The sequence below is a fragment of the Haliotis cracherodii genome, unplaced genomic scaffold, assembly GCF_022045235.1.
Source record: "Haliotis cracherodii isolate W230 unplaced genomic scaffold, xgHalCrac1.p SCAF_3, whole genome shotgun sequence".
Lineage (NCBI taxonomy): Eukaryota > Metazoa > Mollusca > Gastropoda > Lepetellida > Haliotidae > Haliotis > Haliotis cracherodii.
Window position 1 is genome coordinate 25511943 of NW_027266286.1, and position 22787 is coordinate 25534729.

At 39.0% G+C, this 22787-nt stretch overlaps 1 protein-coding gene across 1 annotated transcript in view; it reads right to left on the reverse strand.

Moving 5' to 3' along the window:
• The window catches only part of LOC139474846 (oxygen-dependent coproporphyrinogen-III oxidase-like), a 28443-nt gene extending 7940 nt beyond the window's left edge, over positions 1–20503 (reverse strand). Inside the window, exons 1-10 of the mRNA XM_071257994.1 lie at positions 20410–20503; positions 12735–12834; positions 10451–10514; positions 10001–10084; positions 9221–9271; positions 5524–5598; positions 4461–4579; positions 3286–3352; positions 1737–1859; positions 993–1104 (exon numbers count right to left, since the gene is read on the reverse strand). Coding sequence (XP_071114095.1) covers positions 993–1104; positions 1737–1859; positions 3286–3352; positions 4461–4579; positions 5524–5598; positions 9221–9271; positions 10001–10084; positions 10451–10514; positions 12735–12826 — 787 coding nt within the window. The 5' untranslated portion in view covers positions 12827–12834; positions 20410–20503. The remainder of the gene's footprint in view (positions 1–992; positions 1105–1736; positions 1860–3285; positions 3353–4460; positions 4580–5523; positions 5599–9220; positions 9272–10000; positions 10085–10450; positions 10515–12734; positions 12835–20409) is intronic.
• Positions 20504–22787: the final 2284 nt, after the last annotated feature.

Here is a 22787-nt window from a genome sequence, read left to right on the forward strand (position 1 = left end):
CCTTTCTGATTTTATTTACAGTGAAATCTCATTAGTCAAAGGACCAGAGAATATTTGTTGTTGAGGTATGTAAAACTTGTGACAAAAGGAGTCCACCCCTTCTCCCACCCTTTGAAAAACAGATGTTGATCAGATCCAGTCTTGAAATCCCTGCCGGGGCTGAGTTAAAGTTACTCCAGAGATTGATTGTTCGCCTAGCGTGTTTCCGTATCATAAATATCATACATATAGGGGTGGGACAAGTCCAAATTTACTACCTGGGTACCCACACACCTACCGGGTATTACCCGACACTATCCGGGTACCCGCTGTTGGTGTCAAGAGATAGGTACAAAATGTCCGATTGGGAATAGTTTGACAGTAGACCTGGCAAAATGTATTAGATACACGTATAAAACGATGTGGTCATGCTTACACTGAAGTTGACTGAAGTTTTATCTTCGTTCAAACATATACAAGTCAGAAGGAATGCGTTCATAGTCATGAAAAAATGAGAATATTAGAGACTTAAAATTGTTGTGTAACCATGTAGTTATATAGTGAATTTTTGTCATGAAACAATATATAACATGACTAACCACGGGTCCGGGTAGTTCTGTAGGTACCCGGGTCCTACTCAGTACCCAACCAACCCGAGTACCCGAGTTACCTGTCCCAGCCCTAGATACATATATAAGGACTAAAAATTGTATTATGCCAGCCAGGTGATCTTAAAGGATATCAAGGGGTCTCTTCACAGCCACAATGTGGCAGTGTTGATCCTGACATTGATCCTGACCTTGACACTTGAACTTTGACCAGTCGCATTATCTGATATCAGTACTCTCTCGATGGATGATATCAGTTTATTATTCAGCAGTGATGGGGATTTATCTCTCTGATAAGATGAAGATATTTCATGCCAATTACAAAATTACTGATAACAAGGTTCACACTAGTCGCTATGTTATATGGAAGAGGGTTATTTTCTGAATTAATACTATCATTCTGACCTCTGTGTTTGATGAAGAAGTAGTCGTCACACCATTTCTTGAAGCGAGGGTAGTACGCCTTGTTGTGTTTGTCACACGCGGACTTCAACGTCTGATGGAAGTTTTTCACATCCTGACAGAACCAATAAATGAATGAGAGAATGGATGCGGTGTGACAAACCTAGAAACATAATCAGGGCAACTTGGAGATTCGAATCATCAAGTTAGAAATACATTTACCACAAACAATAATTTCGCAGCCACGATCAACAGTTTCTGGCATGCTAAAGGGACACAACTCCGCATTTAGCCACAAGTCTGAAGCCAAATCTAAGACAACAACCTGTCGGAATAGTGGAGCATCTTTCGTCAAACAGTTGAAACTAACACAGCAAATAAGCAAAATACATTCTTGGCCATATTTGGCATTTGCAGCACCATTCATTAAACACATCACTGAAATTAAAAGTAAATTACTGCAAACTGAATGCAAATTGAAAGTAAATTAATGCAAATTAATACAAATTGAAAGTAATATTAATGCAAACTTTATGCTTGTAAACATACCATGGAATAATGCAATGGTTCTGAAACCGTATTATTATAAAATATTTGCATCCTGTGCAAAGATGTACCATTTAGGGCTAGTATACTAAATTCCAGGCTGGTGGCAAGTTTTTTTTTTACTGTTCCGAATGTCTAGTTGTATTGGGTGAAAGGTTTTGGCACAGACAGAGACAGCGCTGTAAGGGCCTCGATACACACCTCTTCTACCAGGAAGTTGGGGGTGAGATCCGTTCCACCGCCATACCACCACTGTTTGCCATCTTTGGTCTCGACCTCGAAGTACCGGTAGTTAAAGTGGATTGTGGGAATATGCGGATTTTTCTGAAACAAACAAGAATTGATACGTGAACCATATCAGTCGGTTGAGTAGAATTATTTCAACACACGACTCTGCTCATCCACTGTTTGTATCTCCACTCTAACACAGTACCGGTACATACTCTGGAGCCATTGGCCACCATAGCTTGGTTTCTGAAATGAGTGAGTGAGTGAGTTGGGTTTAATGCCGCTTTTAACAGTATTCCAGTTATATCACGGCGTGTCAGCTTAATGTGGGAGGAAAGCCTGAAGTGACGCAGGTCTCAGACATTTACCACTTCGGTGAAACCCATGAACACAGGTATGGTGCTGACAAACCTAGAAACTGGGATTCAAACCTACAATCATAGGTTTCTGGCGTGCCCAACGGATGCAACTCTGCACAGCGATGGTACTTGTTGTTATTCTGGCTGGTGCTCAGCATTAAGGAAACTGGTCATCTCAGAGTCAGTATACTGTGTCTGGATGGGGTATCCATGTTAAACTGCGGCATGGTATCTCAGTAGGCTAAAACTATCAAAGCGTCAACAGTCACTTTATAAGGGAAATAATCTTGAATGCAATGTCTTTAATATCTCTAAAATAAAACTGGGCCTGGATCAATAGTGACGTCAAATCAAAACACAATGACGTCAGGTTAATAGAGACCGAACACATGCTCTCTCTCTCTCTCTCCCTCTCTCTTGGATCGTTGTTCAGTATATCAATCACAGGATAGTCTGGCACAAATTATAAACATAGCTGAAATATTGCGGCGTTAAACAACAAACAAACAAACAAGTGACCATTCTCTCTCTCTCTATTAAAAGGCATCATTAAACCAAATGTATCTACATTTAAAGATATGAAGTAAAACGGAAACAAGCGTAAAATATCTGTTGCTGGCATATGGTACATATATGTACTTGAAGACGGCATTCTTTAAAGCATTGTGTTTATCAGCGTGCCTGTCGCCTAGAGGTACACTTTACTGGGCTACAGATTGCTTGTTCCATCCTTGAGAATATAAAGGCAACATTTGTCATTGGATTTTACATGTCATTACATTGTGTTCAAATGCAAAATAAATTCTTTGCGAGAAACATAAATATGTTACAATCTAAACGGAAGTTGTATTAATATAATCCCTGGTATATTATATAAAGAATCTCACCCGAGTGTCTTTTGATATCAAATATATCAACACAATTGATAAAAGTGGAAAAATTTCGAGGCTCCGAGAGTATATAATGTTCTTTGCGTATTTGATACGCTTGGATTTTATTTCACTGCGTATTTCTGCATTTCTGATGCGTATTTTACGCAGATACGCAGCTTATCTGGAGCTCTGTTTAACCCGACTGGACAACAATAGGATGATGTTACTGGAGGTTGATAAGTCAGATGAGGACGTCCTGTAGTTGCCTGGAAGGGTCTCCTGTCAACTTACTGGATGGATCACTGCACTGATGCCGGCAGCAAAGAATGGGAGTGAGGTTCCCTCTAGCTTCTTACCCCTGGAAGTAAACATCAAAATAATAGCATGGTACGCTATAATATCTCAGTAGGTAATTTATAATGGATCGAAATAGCGAATGCTTACTAGCCTATTAAATATTTCAACTTTTATGACCCATCAATTAGGATTGATCGATGCTGATTTTCTTACGAGTTCGGTAAACAAAGTACCTGTCATTAGCAACTCATGGGCGGGTAACTCTATATTATCATGGTATCACTATTTTGTGGTGTGATACGTGTGGATTATGTAGTTTACATCACTTCCTGTTTTGGATTATGCATAATCAGTATTCATACAACCTAGGTTGGGTCAAGCAACATCATCCAAACAAATGGGTTCTTTTTTAACCAATTTTGAATCGAGGCAGGGGTAATTCAACTTCAAAAACATTCCAGAAAAAAGTTAATGTGCATAATTACGAGTAGCCGTGACATACTGCAAGGAGTCCTGTATTTGATCAAGCAACAAAATATTATGCAAACAGCTAAGATGTGTATTAGTAAACTGTTGACAGGGTGTGTTGATTACATGATTTATCAATACTGCCATAATATAAAGTCATACTATTAGAACAACAACAGCAAGACAACTAGAAAGTTATTGGTATAACAAGAAAAAAACAGATAAAGACTCCTCCACAGCGTTTCCTGAGCACCCGAAATTCAGGAAAACATATCCAGACATACTGAAAAAGACAGTCCTGTGCTATTGAAACAGACAGTCCTGTGCTATCAGCCAGTAATCAAGGGCAGGTTCGGCATTATCAAAGGTAGGGGATCAAAATATCAAAATCCTCTCTCAGTCAATTTACTGCCTACAACATACTACATTTGGTTTTCAAAAAGGGGGGCGGACCCCCCGAATCCCCCGGACCCCCCTCTGGATCCGCCTATGCTAATAACAAAGAAGTAAGAACTTCCACTTCAAAGTCAATGAGTAAATGACCTTCAAAGTAACCTTGACAACTTTAACAAATGATAGTTTGCATGTTGATCTGCTCCTGAACTCTCAAGTTCATTAAAAACAATACACCACCACATCAAGATTCTAGTGCAAATTATTAAAATTGAAAATGAAAACAATCATTGCTGAGACAATATTACCTTGTTCTCATCTGTTGGACGGCACCAGGGGGCAGGTTGCCATGGACAACGGAGATATTAACGCCAGCCTTCTCAAACACTGTGGCGTCCTGCATGACACAAGTGATGCCACCGCCTCCCTGGGTCACAGAAAGGTCATGGTCATAGACAGGTCAGCAAATCCGACTATGGTAGCTATTAGTGATGATTAATTGGGTATTTGCCTCACTTTCATGTTGCAATGTATTGCAATAATAATTCATGTATTGCGATACATACTGCAGAATATTGCATCTGTTCTTTCATCTGTAACTTGTTATGAATGCGAATAAAAAACTTTTTCCGTACAGTTTTGACAACTTCATAATCCCCCGCCATTTTCTAAGTTGTTGTTATATGGTCGCATTGCATGTGTAATAAACATTATTATATACAGAAAACTGGACGCGAATAGTTTCGCTTCTTCGATCACAGGAATCAGCTGCTAATTCTGAACATCATAATTTTACTTACGTAAACTTTGTCAACAAGTTGAAAATTTGTGAACGCATAGTGATACGTATTCATTAGTGTTTCATACTGTGGTGTACCTGTATACCTGTAATACCAAACGATAAAGAAACTCCACTTTAATGGTCATTATATTGTTTATTGTTTTTCATAGCACTCTGCAGCATTCAGCTATACGATGGCAACATAGGAAATAACTGAATCTGAACCAGTGATTGATATTGTGAGCATCAGTCCACTATAGAGTACGATAACACGCAATCATCCAAGTCACTGAGTCTGACCACCTGATCCATATGCTCACCTCTTACGAGTGAGTGAGTGAGTTTGGTTTTATGCCGCTTGTAGCAATATCCCAGCAATATCATGGTGGGGCACGCCAGAAATGGGCTTCACACATTGTACCCATGTCGGGATTCGATCCCGGATCTTTGGTGAACGCTTTAACCACTAGGCTACCATCCACCTCTTACGACCAGCACAGGCTGCTAGGGGCATAACCCGGATTCCCCTAGGGGCTAAGGTATGGAAATTTAGAAGTTTTCTTTAACATAAATGTTTCACTTATACCTACCTCTTTCCTCTTCCATCTATCCACCAGGAATTTCTTCTCTCCATCTGCCTCCTCCAAAGCTCGACAAACTTCACCCTGAAAGTTAGGAGAAATTTTATTTTTATTTGATGACATCAAACTGTGACATGGCAGAGTAATCTTGTTACATGGTAAAGGAGTCTTAAAACAAACAGTAACTTCCTTGAACATCAAGCAAAATTTGGTTGGCTGGTTTGTTGTTTAACGCGCACTCAGCAATATTCCATCTATATGATGGCAGTCTCTTAATAATTGAGTCTGGACCTGATAATCCAGTGATTAATATCATAAGCATCGATCAATGCAATTGGGATCGATGACATGCACCAACAAAGTCAGCGAGTCTGACCACCCAATCCCGTAAGATGCCTCTTACGACAAGCAAAGTCGCCTTTTACAGCAAGCATGGCATGGGTTGCTGTAGACCTATTCTACCCTGGAATCTTCACAGGTTTCATCAAGCAAGAGAGGACAGAGTATGAACTGTCACCTCCATACATCTCTTAAACATCAACTAGAGGCTAGATGCATTACCTCCCTTTAATAGATACACAGGTATGCCTGGGAGAAAGAAAGTAGTTCCTTTCCAAGGCAACGCATTCTTTATTTTATGGTTTAAAGATTCTAAAGAGAGGAGCCAAATGCTACAATCAGAAGATTTACAAAAAATAGTTTTAATGGATATTCATCGAAAACCTTATCCTCAGACCTGGCCCATCCTAGATGACATAGGGTATAGCAGGTACAAACGCACTGAAGCTGGCAGTAAGTCTTATAGTTATAATTTATTTACTTACTATCTCAATTACATTTGAGGTACAAAATAGTGCCACAGAGTTGTAGCTCACCTGGATATGTAGTCAACAGTTCTTTACAGGATTTTACCAAATTTTTAATGGCATTTAGAAGTGATACACATAACAACGAGAATTTACGGATGTCCATTTTTATATTATGTGGCACACAACATTTCGGTGTATATATGAATTAAATGCTATGAAAGAAATAAAATGTTTTCCCTTCGTCAGCAAACAAAAATTTATGATCGAATAGGAAAAATGATTAAATTATAAAGAAAATATCGGACTGCATGCCGCTCAACGTGAAGTGCCAAAAGTCAACAATGGCCGTTTCTGGTAGTTGTGTGCCGAGAAGTTTGCCCGAAACTTTTTTAACTCGCGATATTTTCTTCTTGAGGTAAATATATGACTGAAAGTTTTGATATTGAGCAAGCTGAGCATTTATGCATGTCATACGTAATTTAAATGTTACGCAAAGCCTTCTTGGTAAATAGATATGGCAAGTTTTATTTTGGGGTGTCGTTATGCTATTCGCCTGTCGAATGGGTTCGACATTAGATGCACGGGAAGTGACACCTCTGTCAAATGGGTTCGACGTTAGCGTGCAGAGGTTTAATATCCAATGAAGCTTTTTCAGCATGCATACAATGGAGCTAATTTCCGAAACAGAATTACGAGCTAATTTACTTTCCGAGTCAAGCCTATAGTTAGATACCTTATATACGTCTAAAAATATTATCATTATTTTTTTGATATCTCAAAATGTTCACTCATTTTGAGAAAAACCCTATAAAGTGATGAATAGATGAGTGAAAAAATATTGGTTACCCAATGAAAAATGTAATAACCCATTTAAAATTGAAAACCTTCGAGTTAAAACTCAATTGCTCAAAAAGTTACCTGAAGCTCTAGAAGCCAACAGTTCATTGGTACTGATAGGTGATTAACAATGGACAAATGGAAGCCAACACTTAACAGTTAATTAGCCCTGATAGGTGATAGCAGGACTTGATCACTGATGTTTGTGTTCTTACAGGTACATATATAAACTCTCTGCTTCATAGCATTCATTCACCTGATGAAGGAGTAAGTGTATACACCCCGAAACGTTGTGTTCCTCATAATAAAGGTGACATCCATACATTCTCTCATCTCTTCATCTAATTACAAAATTGAAAAGCAACAACATCTGAAAACCGTGTGAATAAAGTTTTTTATTACCTGTATTCTCATTATCAATAAAGTTTGTTCTAACCTGTATTCTCATTATCAATCAGGCCTCAAAGTTGCGACTAAAACGGTCGCCAATGCGACCTGAATTTCAATTGTCTTCTGTCTAAAATTCTGAGGTAGCCAAATGACTACCTTGAAAAATATCTTGTGGCGACTAAATTCTATTGCTACACATGTGTAGACACAAAAATAAACATGTCTGCTGCTAATTGTGCTCGCAAATAATTCCTCTTAAAGTCAACAATGAACTGAAATACATAAATATTAATGTAATTAGTATTTTATTTTAGTTGATAGTTTATTGGATAAACAAGGAAATACCTATATGATCTCGTAACATAATTTAAATTGCATCATTGTTTAAGTCACAAAGAACAAAACTCAAGTATAGTTTCCACTAATATACAATACTAGTTATTTGATAAAAGATAATTTCAAATGCTTTTGTCTACCTACAATATTGGCTTGACTTCTTACCACTGGCAACCTGAAAAAAATACTTGTAGCCATATGGCTACTTGGTAAAAAAATAAACTTTGAGGCCTGTTTGTTATTACCTGTATAATCATTATCAATAAAACTTGTTATTACCTGTATTCTCATTATGAATAAAGATTGTTATTACCTGTATTCTCATTATCAATAAAGCTTGTTATTACCTGTATTCTCATTATGAATAAAGATTGTTATTACCTGTATTCTCATTATCAATAAAGCTTGTTATTACCTGTATTCTCATTATCAATAAAGCTTGTTATTACCTGTATTCTCATTATCAATAAAGGTTGTTATTACCTGTATTTTCATTATCAATTAAGTTTGTTATTACCTGTATTCTCATTATCAATAAAGCTTGTTATTACCTGTATTCTCATTATCAATTAAGTTTGTTATTACCTGTATTCTCATTATCAATTAAGTTTGTTATTACCTGTACTCTCATTATCAATTAAGTTTGTTATTACCTGTATTCTCATTATCAATTAAGTTTGTTATTACCTGTACTCTCATTATCAATTGAGTTTGTTATTACCTGTATTCTCATTATCAATTAAGTTTGTTATTACCTGTATTCTCATTATCAATAACGTTTGTTATTACCTGTACTCTCATTATCAATAACGTTTGTTATTACCTGTAATCTCATTATTAATTAAGTTTGTTATAACCTGTATTCTCATTATCAATTAAGTTTGTTATTACCTGTACTCTCATTATCAATAACGTTTGTTATTACCTGTAATCTCATTATTAATTAAGTTTGTTATTACCTGTATTCTCATTATCAATTAAGTTTGTTATTACCTGTATTCTCATTATCAATAAAGATTGTTATTACCTGTATTCTCATTATCAATAAAGCTTGTTATTACCTGTATTCTCATTATCAATTAAGTTTGTTATTACCTGTATTCTCATTATCAATAAAGCTTGTTATTACCTGTATTCTCATTATCAATAAAGCTTGTTATTACCTGTATTCTCATTATCAATTAAGTTTGTTATTACCTGTATTCTCATTATCAATTAAGTTTGTTATTACCTGTATTCTCATTATCAATTAAGTTTGTTATTACCTGTATTCTCATTATCAATTAAGTTTGTTATTACCTGTACTCTCATTATCAATTAAGTTTGTTATTTACCTGTATTCTCATTATCATCTTCTCCATCCTCATTTTCATGTCACCAGAATTCTGAAAGTAGAACAGTTCATCTAAACTCATCTGCCAGCTGACAAGGTAAAATAATTTCGGTGAGTAGAGAGCCGGAAGTACTGGTCAGCATCAGCAGGATCATCTTAAATTAACTTGTACACATTAAATACATTATTTTAATGTTTATATATTTCATTTAAATCATCACTGCAATTATGACTTATTATCAGTGGAACCCTATCAAAGATTGATTCTGTATTTCAGTGCAAGATGTCTGAGTGAGTGAGTGAGTGAGTGAGTGAGTGAGTGAGTGAGTTTGGTTTAATGCCGCTTTTAACAATATTCCAGTTATATCACGGCTTGTCAGCTTAATGTGGGAGGAAAGCCCGAAGTGATGCAGGTCTCAGACGTTTACCACTTTGGTGAAACCCACAAGCACCGGTATGATGCTGACAAACCTAGAAACATAATCTGGGCGAACCGGGATTCGAACCCACAATCATAGGTTTCTGGCGTTCCCAAGTGACGCAACTCTGCACAGCAAATCGCAGCGCCTCAGATGACTGGGCCACACCGGGCCCCCGCAAGATGTCTGAGGAGGTGAGTGCATGCTGTTTAATGCCACAGACAGCAATATTCCAACTGGAACACACTCAACTGGAAATAATCCAGCCCCAACCAGTCATGCCAGTGTCGGAGACATGTAGGTCAACCACTCTTGTGCCACAAGGTCATGGTAAGCCATGGTGTCATAGAGAGGTCACGCACCTTCTGTAGATCGTCCATCTCTGTGATTGGTTCCGCCATCCACATTTGTCGCTCACTCTTGCTATCCACAGACTTGGCATAAGCCTGCAACAGACAAAACACACACTCCTTGAATAGACAGTACATCAGATCATGAAAATACCCTTTCGGATACCATTTAGCTGAAATATGAATATATTATAAAGAGACGACATAACAATGTGAAAACCTTAAAAGTGACATAAAAATCATGCGACAAAATCGTAATCCTAATAAGCATAATAATTGATGATGATGATGATGATGATGATATACCAAGGGTGGTGGGGTAGTCTAGTGGTTAAAACCTAGTCCTACTCCCTACCTGAGTACCATGTGAGACGCCCATTTCTGGTGTTCCCCGCTAGGATATTGCTGGAACATTGCTAAAGGCAGAATAAAACCCAGCTCACTCACTCACTCACATCTTACCGTAGTGGTGCCTCTCAGCTGGTAGTAGGCCGTTCCTCCGATCACAAAACTCACAAAGCTCATTCTGAAAAACAGAACAAAATTTGGTGAACCAAAAACAATATCCATCCATTAATTGAATGTGTCAGCTGTGTTAAGTTAGTCTGTATAATCAGCTTGTTCAGGAGCAAGACAAGTAGAGAGCACTACACTCATTTCTCGTTAGATACCGTCTTTACGAAACGAGTGGACCTTCTGTGGTATCTGATGTAGAACGAGGTGGTCGTACAATGGGGCAGAACATCTAACGTTTTTTTCTTGCAATCTCATTAAAATCAGATCTTAGTTCTCGCTATGCTAAACAAAGATCTGAGGACATCCCATTACGGGTCACGTCAGAACGACCTTTCATCCAACCAATCAGAGCATCGCTTACCAGATCATGAAAGTGGCTGTCAGAATGTGTTTTCTAATCATGCAACCACAAAATATGTAACACGGGGTATTCCGGAAGACAGTTACGGGTTTAATGATTATATCCGTACAATCTAAGCCATCTATAAGCCATTCCAGAATGTTCTTCTTGTCAGTTTTAATTTTTATAATCGAGAATACCTCAAAATATGTTTCGAAGCGTAGTCACCAGTTTCAAACTAGTGTCATAAAGCTCGAGAAAGCTGCCTTCTGATTGGCTAATGTTGATTTCTTGTCAGGCATTTCATTGGTTAGTCAAAATTCGCGAAAGATCGTTCTGAAGTGACCCGTAATGGGATGTCCTCAGATCTTTGTTTAGCAGTAGCGAAAACTAAGATCTGATTTTAATGAAATTGTTTTTTCCTGCTGCTTCAGGTTCCACTGGTGATGTCAACTGGCGCTTGAAAGCCAGCCCAGCACTGATATTTGACAGCATTATTTCCATTTTGTATGAAATAACTATTACAAGAACAATTTCTGTTGATAAACCCCAATTGTATCTGATTTCCGTGTTCATACCAGAGTTTGCGTTTACGGCATCCCATATACAAAAATAGTCACTAAAAAAAATGGGATGCAAAAAATCAACCTTCATGCGTCCCTTTACATGTTTTTCATTTTGTAACAAGTTTACCTCAACAAATGTTATATTTATGATCACACTTTCTTAGTAAAGTACAAATTCTCGTATTTTTTTGAGTTGAGTCCCGTACTTGACCCAAACCCCTCAGGATGGCCCAGCACCTGGGGCGCTCGTGGCTCACGTGTCCAAGGACCCCCTTATTGTGGAGACCAATGCAAACACTGCTTACTATATATTTCCTCCAAATAATGTTTTAATGAGCCTCGGCTTGACAAGCCAGCTGACACGGTGAAAAAATCAATACCCAGCCGTAGAAGGTGAGGTGAAATTGGGTTTAACGTCACGTCCAAGATTATTGCACTTATATAGCGACGTGCATGCACGTGTGTGTGTGTGTGTGTGTGGCTGCTTGTACTAGTCCGGACTGATGCTGATTTATAGTGCTAGCTCACTGAGATCCCATGCTGCAGTTTAACATGAATACCCCACTCGGACACAGTATACTGACTCCGAGCCAACCAGTCCTTATTTTAGCCCCATTATGCCGAGCGCCAGACAGGGTAACAACAAGTACCATCATTTAACGTCTTTCGGTATGACACGGCCGGGGATCGAACCCCGAACTTTCCGCTCTCCGGGAGGATGCTCTACCACTAGACCAGGCGGTCCCCAGGCATAGAAAGTAGTGCTGGTACGGGTAACTCGGGTACTCAGGTCCGGTGGGTCCTGAGTAGGACCCTGGTACCTACAGAACTACCCGGACCCGTGGTTAGTCATGGGATAAATTGTTTCATGACAAAAATTTACTATATAACTACATGGTTACACAACAATTTTAAGTCTCTAATGTCGCATTTCTTCCTGACTATGAACACGTTCCTTCTGACTTACCGGTATATATGTTTGAACTAAGCTGAAACTTCAGTCAACTTCAGTGTATGCATGATCACATCATTTTATACGTGTATCTAAATACATTTTGCCAGGGCTACTGTCAAACTATTCCCAATCGGACAGTTTGTACCTATCTCTTGATATCTACAGTGGGTACCCAGGTAGGGTCGGGTAACAGGGGTGTGGGTACCCGGGTAGTTAAGTATCGGTATAAGCAGGATCATGTCAAATTACCTGGTACACTTTACTGTACCAGTTATTATACATATTTCAAGTAAGTCGTCACTGCATTTCCATTACTACCTAATACGGTTGTATCATCACGAAAAATATTAGGAATAAAATTTCGCCTACCTGTGTTTCTTGACGTGGGGAGACATTTTGGCAATCGTGACGACCGTCAGGTTTTGGACGGTCCGGAAACACTGAGCCATTGCACGTGCCATGTTGAAGTCTGCAATCACAACTGTACAATGAATGTATGACATTATAGCTAAAATGGATAGAATTATCATTAAACCGCCTGCATGTTATCAGAAATGAGCAGGCCACTGTAACTCGATAATGCCCTCATATTGCTTGACGACGGGCCATTATCACATCATAGGATAGGGATAGGTGACGTCACGTTCAATAGTGACATCATCTGGTTTGTTCTATGACGTTTCCGTATTTTTAAAAGTGGGTCAGTGACATTCATGTTGATTGCAGTATTGATTGCGATATTGTTGTTTTCTTTTTTATTTGAAAATAAATTCCATCCATTTTAGCTGTAATAATGGTAACGCTTTTTTTCAGGGCATTAACATTTGCAGAAGCCCTCGGTCTTTTCATCTGCCCTCCTTCGTCGGGCAGTAAATGGAAAACCTCAGGCTTCTGCAAATGATAATGCCCTGAAAATATAATATACTACCCACAACTCTAAGCACAGATTTATCTAGACTTGCTCAGAGGCTGATATTCAGCCTCAAGTCTGCAGCAAAATGTCATGAAAAATTCCCCAAATGAAATTAAAAGTTCCCAAATTTACGTTAATATATTTAACCAATAGCTAATATTGGGGCTTTGTAGAAATATCCCACTGATAACAGGACAAATAAATAGAAAGAGGTTTCAATGCTTAGTTATATACAGTCAAACACCAGTGTGTCAAAGTTGAAGGGACCTACGTAAATAATTTGAGTTATCCGAGGTTCGACACATCCAAAAATGATGAGTAATGAAGGAATACGCATGGACCAAACTCATATTGTGAGATAACTGTAAGTTTTTACACATTAAAGTTCAACACAACGGTGTGCAGCATGGAGCAAATTGAGTCATGACATGTGAAAATGAACAACTCAGTGGGAAGACAATGGGTTAAAAAACTAAACACGATATATGAGGTTGCCGGTTTGATTCCCGTCATCCATAATGAAAACTTCCATTTCTTGTCCTTGATTTCAGAACATTGGACGTTGGAAACACCAAGTACACATTTCATCTACTGCTCAACTCTCACCTCAACAGGAATGCAGTCTTACTAGGATAAAGTAAAACCTCATACCCGGAATGCTGTCTTACTAGGAAAAAGTAAAACCTCATACCTGGAATGCTGTCTTACTAGGAAAAAGTAAAACCTCATACCCGGATGGCTGTCTTACTAGGAAAAAGTAAAACCTCATACCTGGAATGCTGTCTTACTAGGAAAAAGTAAAACCTCATACCTGGAATGCTTTCTTACTAGGAAAAAGTAAAACCTCATACCCGGGATGCAGTCTTAATAGGAAAAAGTAAAACCTCATACCCGGAATGCTGTCTTACTAGGAAAAAGTAAAACCTCATACCTGGAATGCTGTCTTACTAGGAAAAAGTAAAACCTCATAAGAGGTTATTACGAGACAGGGAGATACCTACAATACAATAGGCAAAAGTGGCAGAGGTTTATAATCCTGGATAAATCCCAGCTAAGGGAGCACATCAATGCAACACAATGGTCCATTGCCTGATGTTGACACATCAATGTAACACAGTGGTCCATTGCCAGATGTTGACACATCAATGTAACACATTGGTCCATTGCCTGATGTTGACACATCAATGTAACACAGTGGTCCATTGCCTGATGTTGACACATCAATGTAACACAGTGGTCCATTGCCAGATGTTGACACATCAATGTAACACAATGGTCCATTGCCAGATGTTGACACATCAATGTAACACATTGGTCCATTGCCTGATGTTGACACATCAATGTAACACAGTGGTCCATTGCCAGATGTTGACACATCAATGTAACACAATGGTCCATTGCCAGATGATGACACATCAATGTAACACATTGGTCCATTGCCAGATGTTGACACATCAATGTAACACAATGGTCCATTGCCTGATGTTGACACATCGATGCAACACATTGGTCCATTGCCTGATGTTGACACATCAATGTAACACATTGGTCCATTGCCTGATGTTGACACATTGATGCAACACAATGGTCCATTGCCTGATGTTGACACATCGATGCAACACATTGGTCCATTGCCAGATGTTGACACATCGATGCAACACATTGGTCCATTGCCTGATGTTGACACATTGATGCAACACAATGGTCCATTGCCTGATGTTGACACATCGATGCAACACATTGGTCCATTGCCAGATGTTGACACATCGATGCAACACAATGGTCCATTGCCTGATGTTGACACATTGATGCAACACAATGGTCCATTGCCTGATGTTGACACATCGATGCAACACATTGGTCCATTGCCAGATGTTGACACATCGATGCAACACATTGGTCCATTGCCTGATGTTAACACATCAATGTAACACAGTGGTCCATTGCCTGATGTTGACACATCAATGTAACACAGTGGTCCATTGCCTGATGTTGACACATCAATGTAACACAATGGTCCATTGCCAGATGTTGACACATCAATGTAACACAATGGTCCATTGCCAGATGATGACACATCAATGTAACACAGTGGTCCATTGCCAGATGTTGACACATCGATGCAACACATTGGTCCATTGCCTGATGTTGACACATCAATGTAACACATTGGTCCATTGCCTGATGTTGACACATTGATGCAACACAATGGTCCATTGCCTGATGTTGACACATCGATGCAACACATTGGTCCATTGCCTGATGTTGACACATCAATGTAACACAGTGGTCCATTGCCTGATGTTGACACATCAATGTAACACATTGGTCCATTGCCTGATGTTGACACATCAATGTAACACAGTGGTCCATTGCCAGATGTTGACACATCAATGTAACACAATGGTCCATTGCCAGATGTTGACACATCGATGCAACACATTGGTCCATTGCCTGATGTTAACACATCAATGTAACACAGTGGTCCATTGCCAGATGTTGACACATCGATGTAACACAATGGTCCATTGCCTGATGTTGACACATCAATGTAACACAGTGGTCCATTGCCAGATGTTGACACATCGATATAACACAATGGTCCATTGCCAGATGTTGACACATCGATGTAACACAGTGGTCCATTGCCAGATGTTGACACATCGATGCAACACAATGGTCCATTGCCAGATGTTGATACATCGATGTAACACAGTGGTCCATTGCCAGATGTTGACACATCAATGTAACACAATGGTCCATTGCCTGATGTTGATGCAACACAATGGTCCATTGCCAGAAGTTGACACATCGATGTAACACTTTTGCCATTCCATTGAAGGGGGGTTAATGTCATCACTGAAACAAGTTAACAGATTCAGCTGGGTGAATTTATAGATTTCTTTCTTTTATTTTACACAGTTGTGAAACTTTGGGCCAGTTCAATAGAAAACTTGATTTTACTGAAAAACAGACTGCGGAACATACTGTCAAGATTTTCCATTATAAACCTACTGGCTGTTTGTGTAACTCAATATGGAGTTTTTGAAATTGTGGTAACACCTCGCAGGAGGGCTTACAATCATTGTACACCCTTTATAGAACAAAAACTACGAACAGCCTACGAGACGCACGTGCAGATTTCGTGCCATTGCGAGACGCACGTGCAGATTTTGCACCGTTGCGAAACCCACATGTTGAGGGCACCGGTTTCATTGAACCAAGTTCACAACTGCAGGCGATATTTCATCTCCAATACAGGTTATACATTTGAGAGTTTTTATTACAGTTATTTAATTAAAAACGTTGTCTATGCGATGAGTCGGTTTATAAGTTGGACAAACCATGTCTCCTCGAGATTACTAGAGACTGTAAACTCTCACATGACATTTGTCCTACGGCCCCCTCGGGATGTTCCCTCATGTGAAGTTTTACAATCTCTAGTAATCCCTCGGAGACATGGTTTCTCCTACACTGAATCACATATTATATTGCCTGCAGTTCATTTTTCTGACATTGATGTATGCCGTGTGATGAAATGACAAGCTCTGATTTGACAAGGGCTAATAACTATTCCATGCTGTTAATCTAACATTCATCCCATCGATGGCGACATTTGGCAATAGATGAGGTAGTATTCGCAACCCTGGTCCATGTGCTTATCACAATGGGAGGCTGAATGGATGGTACAGCTGGGCAGTGTTACTGAGAGTGATGCTGTTATCAGTGCTGATGAAGCTTGTAGGTTGTCCAGTGTCCGACCAGCTGTTCTCAGTGCATTGTGTCAGAAACAGAATAATTTGTCATTAAAAAGGCTGCCTGGTTGTTAATCAGTGTGGTATTTTTTTTATATTATTCAGGCAGCATCACATCTTGTTTACTTGTTACACAAGTTTGTTTGATGTTTAACACCACATTCAGCAATATTACAGCAATATTATGGCGATCAGTGAAGAAGTGTCTGGACCAGATAATCCAGTGATTAACATCTTGAGCAGTTAGGTTATGATGACATGCATCAACCACGTCAGCGAGTTTTTATAATCAATACAATTGGTTGTTTAAATTTGTGGAATAAATAACTTGCAAGCCAGAATGCCTACAGTGACAAATGCATTTAGTGACAAATGCCTACAGTGACAAATGCCTACAGTGACAAATTCCTTTACTGACAACTGCCTATAGTGACAAATGCCTATAGTGACAAATGCCTATAGTGACAAACGCCAACAGTGACAAATGCCTATTGTGACAAATGCCTATAGTGACAAACGCCAACAGTGACAAATGCCTATACTGACAACTGCCTACAGTAACAAACGCCTACAGTGACAAATGCCTACAATGACAAATGCCTATAGTGACAAATGCCTATACTGACAACTGCCTATAGTGACAAATGCCTACAGTGACAAATGCCTACAGTGTCAAATGCCTACAGTGACAAATGCCTACAGGGAATACTTAGTGAGCTTCAGATTAGTTGCTTTATGAGTGTGTTCTGCCTCTCTGCACACACCCATCTTCCCGGACTATAAAAGTCCAGTTTCCATCCTTGCCGAACTAGGCTGTAGTTATGGAGGAATAATTTGGCTGGAGTACTGAGTCTATGCACAGTCCAATCAAAATCATGAAACGAAATTGACATTCGGTTTGTAAACTGCAATGCAGATTTCGGTCAATTTCAGGATTTGCAAATCATGTGTACTGCCAATTCGGCATCAACAGATATTTTCCAAATCATGGTACTCATGTGATTTGATGCACTTTGTTAAGTAAGACTTGTTTTATTACAAAATAGATTTTGATTATCGAGTAGATTGTCTTCACTGGGTGCGGCCATTTTGTTTGCAGCAAATGATATGAGAGGTGGAATCTGATTGGTCAGTAGGAGGGTCATAGAAGGGACATAACTCCTAATCGCCTCTGGATCAAACCCAGAAATTCAAGCCTAATTTTGCAAGGGTGGAAACTGGACTTTTACAGTCAGTTAACTCCCTTGCCTCGGGCAGATGCTCACAGGTGGGCAGTCCCACAGGCTGGAGGTCACTGATGCCGACCTTCACTTTTAAAACAGATTTATCATCCAAAACTGGCTCCCACAGGAGATATCGCTTGGATGAGATCAAGCGATATCTACACTGTAGATATCGCTGCAATGACATTACATCACAATGCTTTGCAGACCATTGTGATGTCACTGGTTACCATGACGTCACAATCAAATGACATCACTAATGGCTCTGCTACTGAAGCTGTTTGCAGTACTTTTTACACTGAAGACACTCCTAATAAATGTCTACAAATTTAAAAAGTTGAAAGAATGATGTTGGATGATAAATAAAATCTCACCCTCGTGTCTTTTGATATCAAATATATCATCGCTCGTTGATAAAAGTGGCAAAAATCCTCGGCAAGCCTCGGAATTTTTCCACTTTTATCAACTCGGGTTGATATATTTGATATCAAAAGACACTCAGGTGAGATTCTCTATTTATCATCCAAAACTGGCTCCCACAGGAGATATCGCTTGGATTAGATCAAGCGATATCTACACTGTAGATATCGCTGCAATGAAATTACATCACAATGCTTTGCAGACCGTTGTGACGTCACTGGTTACCATGACGTCACAATCAAATGACATCATTAATGGCTCTGCTACTGAAGCTGATAGCAGTACTTTTTACACTGAAGACCCTGCTAATTACTGTCTACAAATTGAAAAAGTTGGAAGAATGATATTGGATGATAAATAAAATCTCACCCTTGTGTCTTTTGATATCAAACATATCAACACTCGTTGATAAAAGTAGCAAAAATCCTCGGCAAGCCTCGGAATTTTTCCACTTTTATCAACTCGTGTTGATATATTTGATATCAAAAGACACTCGGGTGAGATTCTCTATTTACTGACCATCTTCTGCTGCATCACCCGTGTTATCATGATAGTTCACTGTAGATATCGCTGCAATAAAATTGCATCACAATGCTTTGCAGACCATTGTGACGTCATTGGTTACCATGACGTCACAATCAAATGACATCACTAATGGCTCAGCTACTGAAGCTGTTAGCAGTACATTTTACACTAAAGACCCTGCTAATTACTGTCTACAAATTGAAAAAGTTGGAAGAATGATATTGGATGATAAATAAAATCTCACCCTTGTGTCTTTTGATATCAAACATATCAACACTCGTTGATAAAAGTAGCAAAAATCCTCGGCAAGCCTCGGAATTTTTCCACTTTTATCAACTCGTTTTGATATATTTGATATCAAAAGACACTCGGGTGAGATTCTCTATTTACTGACCATCTTCTGCTGCATCACCCGTGTTATCATGATAGTTCACTGTAGATATCGCTGCAATAAAATTGCATCACAATGCTTTGCAGACCATTGTGACGTCATTGGTTACCATGACGTCACAATCAAATGACATCACTAATGGCTCAGCTACTGAAGCTGTTAGCAGTACATTTTACACTAAAGACCCTGCTAATTACTCTCTACAAATTGAAAAAGTTGAAAGAATGATGTTGGATGATAAATAAAATCTCACCCTCGTGTCTTTTGATATCAAATATATCAACAGTCGTTGATAAAATTGGAAAAAATTCTCAGCAAGCCTCTGAGTTTTCCCACTTTTATCAACTCGTGTTGATATATTTGATATCAAAAGACACTGGTGAGATTCTCTATATTTTTGTTGATCTAACGATATCATTTTCATAATTTTATAACATGTTCTTATCGCTATAGATCTTTATCTGAAACACTGCCACAAGACATTATATTTTACTCACTCACTCACCAATCAGACAGGTTACATATATTGGCAATTCTCTGGTCATATGCATGACTTTACATCTCGTTTATTAGCAAACATACAATAGATCTGTGACTCAGTGCAGTGAACAGTTTTACATTAAATTCAATGCAGGCCTTTGGGACAAAAACTGGGACACTTTTTGAACTGCAATCATAAGGACAGTACTACCTAACTGTACAGTCGATCTCACGCTCAGCAATCAGTAGATTATCAGTTCGGTACGAAAAGAACTGTCGCTGACTTTAGACACAGATCAAATGACAAACATTGTTATTGTGCCCGAGAAATACTTACACGTGTTGCGTCGTCTGCAGATCAGCTACAGGTGAGGATCGGTGTCGGTACGATGGATATTGCACGTAATGTGACCGGGCACAGTTTGTGAACTTATTTGCTTACACGCGTGTCACTACCTTGAACTTGGGGTCACTTAGTAACCTTGACATTCGTTGCTTGTTAGACTGGTTCGGAGCACTACGTTACGCACGTACCGGCCCCAGTCCAACATAAACAAATGAGAAGATAACGGGAAATTCATGTAAACAAATAGTTCAGGTATTTTATTTAAAAACCGTAGGATGATCATTTGTGAAAATGGAGATGTCGTCGTAACAAAAATACAACTGCACTTGGGAAAACACTTTTACGACTATTAAATTAATCATTTAGTTTACGGATCTCTTTCCATTAGTGTCGGTGGATGAAATCAATATATAAAACATTTTACAAAGATATATAAGAAGTTTGTCGGCCAGGTGAATGCATCTAACTAGAATGTAGACATTCTAGCAACATCATGCGATATGATATACCGGGCTTATCGCCTACATTATAATAAACACTACAAGGCACTTTGGGAAATACATATCAGTGTTCTCAGGAAACAGCAGCCAGGTTCCCTGTGTATGCTGCGCTGACGCTACTGTGTATTGCATATGATTAATACATGTATTAGAATAAGACACGTGGCTTAGCTATAAAACAAGTTTAATCGATCTAGAAATCATCATCCATATGTAGAAGACATATTTAATAATAGAGTTTTTTTTTTGTTTGTTTAATGCCACGCTCATCAATATACCATCTATATGCGGCGGTCTCTAAATAATCGAATCTGGACTAGAAAATCGAGTGATGGACATCGTGGGCATTGATCTACGCAATTTGGATACAGTGACATCCCTATTGCTATAGCGAGCCTGACCACTCGTTCCCGTTAGTCGCCTCTTACGACAAGCATGGATTATTGAAGATCAATTTTAACCATCACGGGTCTTCATAACAGAGAACAACTTTTGCAGAGGAAGTGTCCCTTAGCGACAGCCCCGAATGTCCACTGTTTCGAAGCAGCTGTAAAATCTCTTAATATTTGGGAAGCCTTGTGTCTGTTTCATTGTCTGCACTGATATGCAGTTTATGCTTATGTATGAATCTGAAACGCATGGCACTTGTGCGAATCATGCATTCAGTGCATTCAATCTCATCACAATCAGAACTGTGACACGGTAGCGAACACTGGGAAGTGATTTTAATGAGATTTAGGTGCATTCAAAGTGAGATGAAAGTCATATATTTCAGTTACATCACGATATGTCACTGTATTTGGGTGGAAAGCCTAAAGATATGTTTGTGACCACGAGACACGTGTATGGTGCTGACAAACCAAGAAACATCAGTGTGAATCTGGGATTCGAACCCACGATCATTGGTTTCCCTCACGTCTTTGACACACAACTCTGCGCAGCGGGGCCTTAGCGAATGTATTTCAATTGTGTTATACAATCCACAGTTCAAATATATTATTCCATTCATTATGACCTGGATTGAATACATTAAAATATGCGATAATGTGAAAGATTTTGAAACACCGCCGTTTTTTTATATTAAATATAAATCATAACTATTAGGATTAACTGTATTGCTATGGTTTCGTGATAACTGACACAGATACATTTGTTTCGATGTCAATAGAGTTGTTTTGGGAGGACGCTGTGCCTGCGTGCGCGCGCGGTCGCGAGTGAGTGAGTGATTCCCCACTTTTAGCAGTATTCAAGCAATACAACGTCAGGGAAAATGGGCTTCACACAATGGAACACGAATCGAACCCAGGGCTTCGTCGTGACGAGAGAACGTTTTTACTATAAGCTAACACGACCGGCCCGATGCCTCCATAACAAATCTGCCCAAGGCAAGAGGATCCACTCGCCTTTTTATCAGTCTTGTTTCCATCCATGCCACATCAAGCCCACTTTCCTGCGCTAAATATGATTGGACTATCGCACACATCGATAGCCCAATCAGACAACGTTTCATAAAATCAGCATCCACGACTGGTACATATTCGTACGAAAGTGATTTACCGCTGTCTGTTTTTGTTGACACATATGTCTTTTTCATCTTTTAAAAAACCCAACGATTGCCTATGTCTTTGTGTCAGGGATGAAATTGTGAAAGTTTTCGTTATCTGATCGACTAGGTCATCCCTTGTGGTAGTCGCCATAAGAATAGCGATCTGATTGCATGGATATCGCGTTTTCATAACAAGAGGCACAACTCTACCCGAGATGGCGCCAGGGTCGAGCCAAGAAAAGTGGCCTTAATGTTGCAAGGGTAGAAACTAGGCTTTGATGTAGTTTTTGACAACTGTTAGTTGCTATAGATGAGTGATGAGT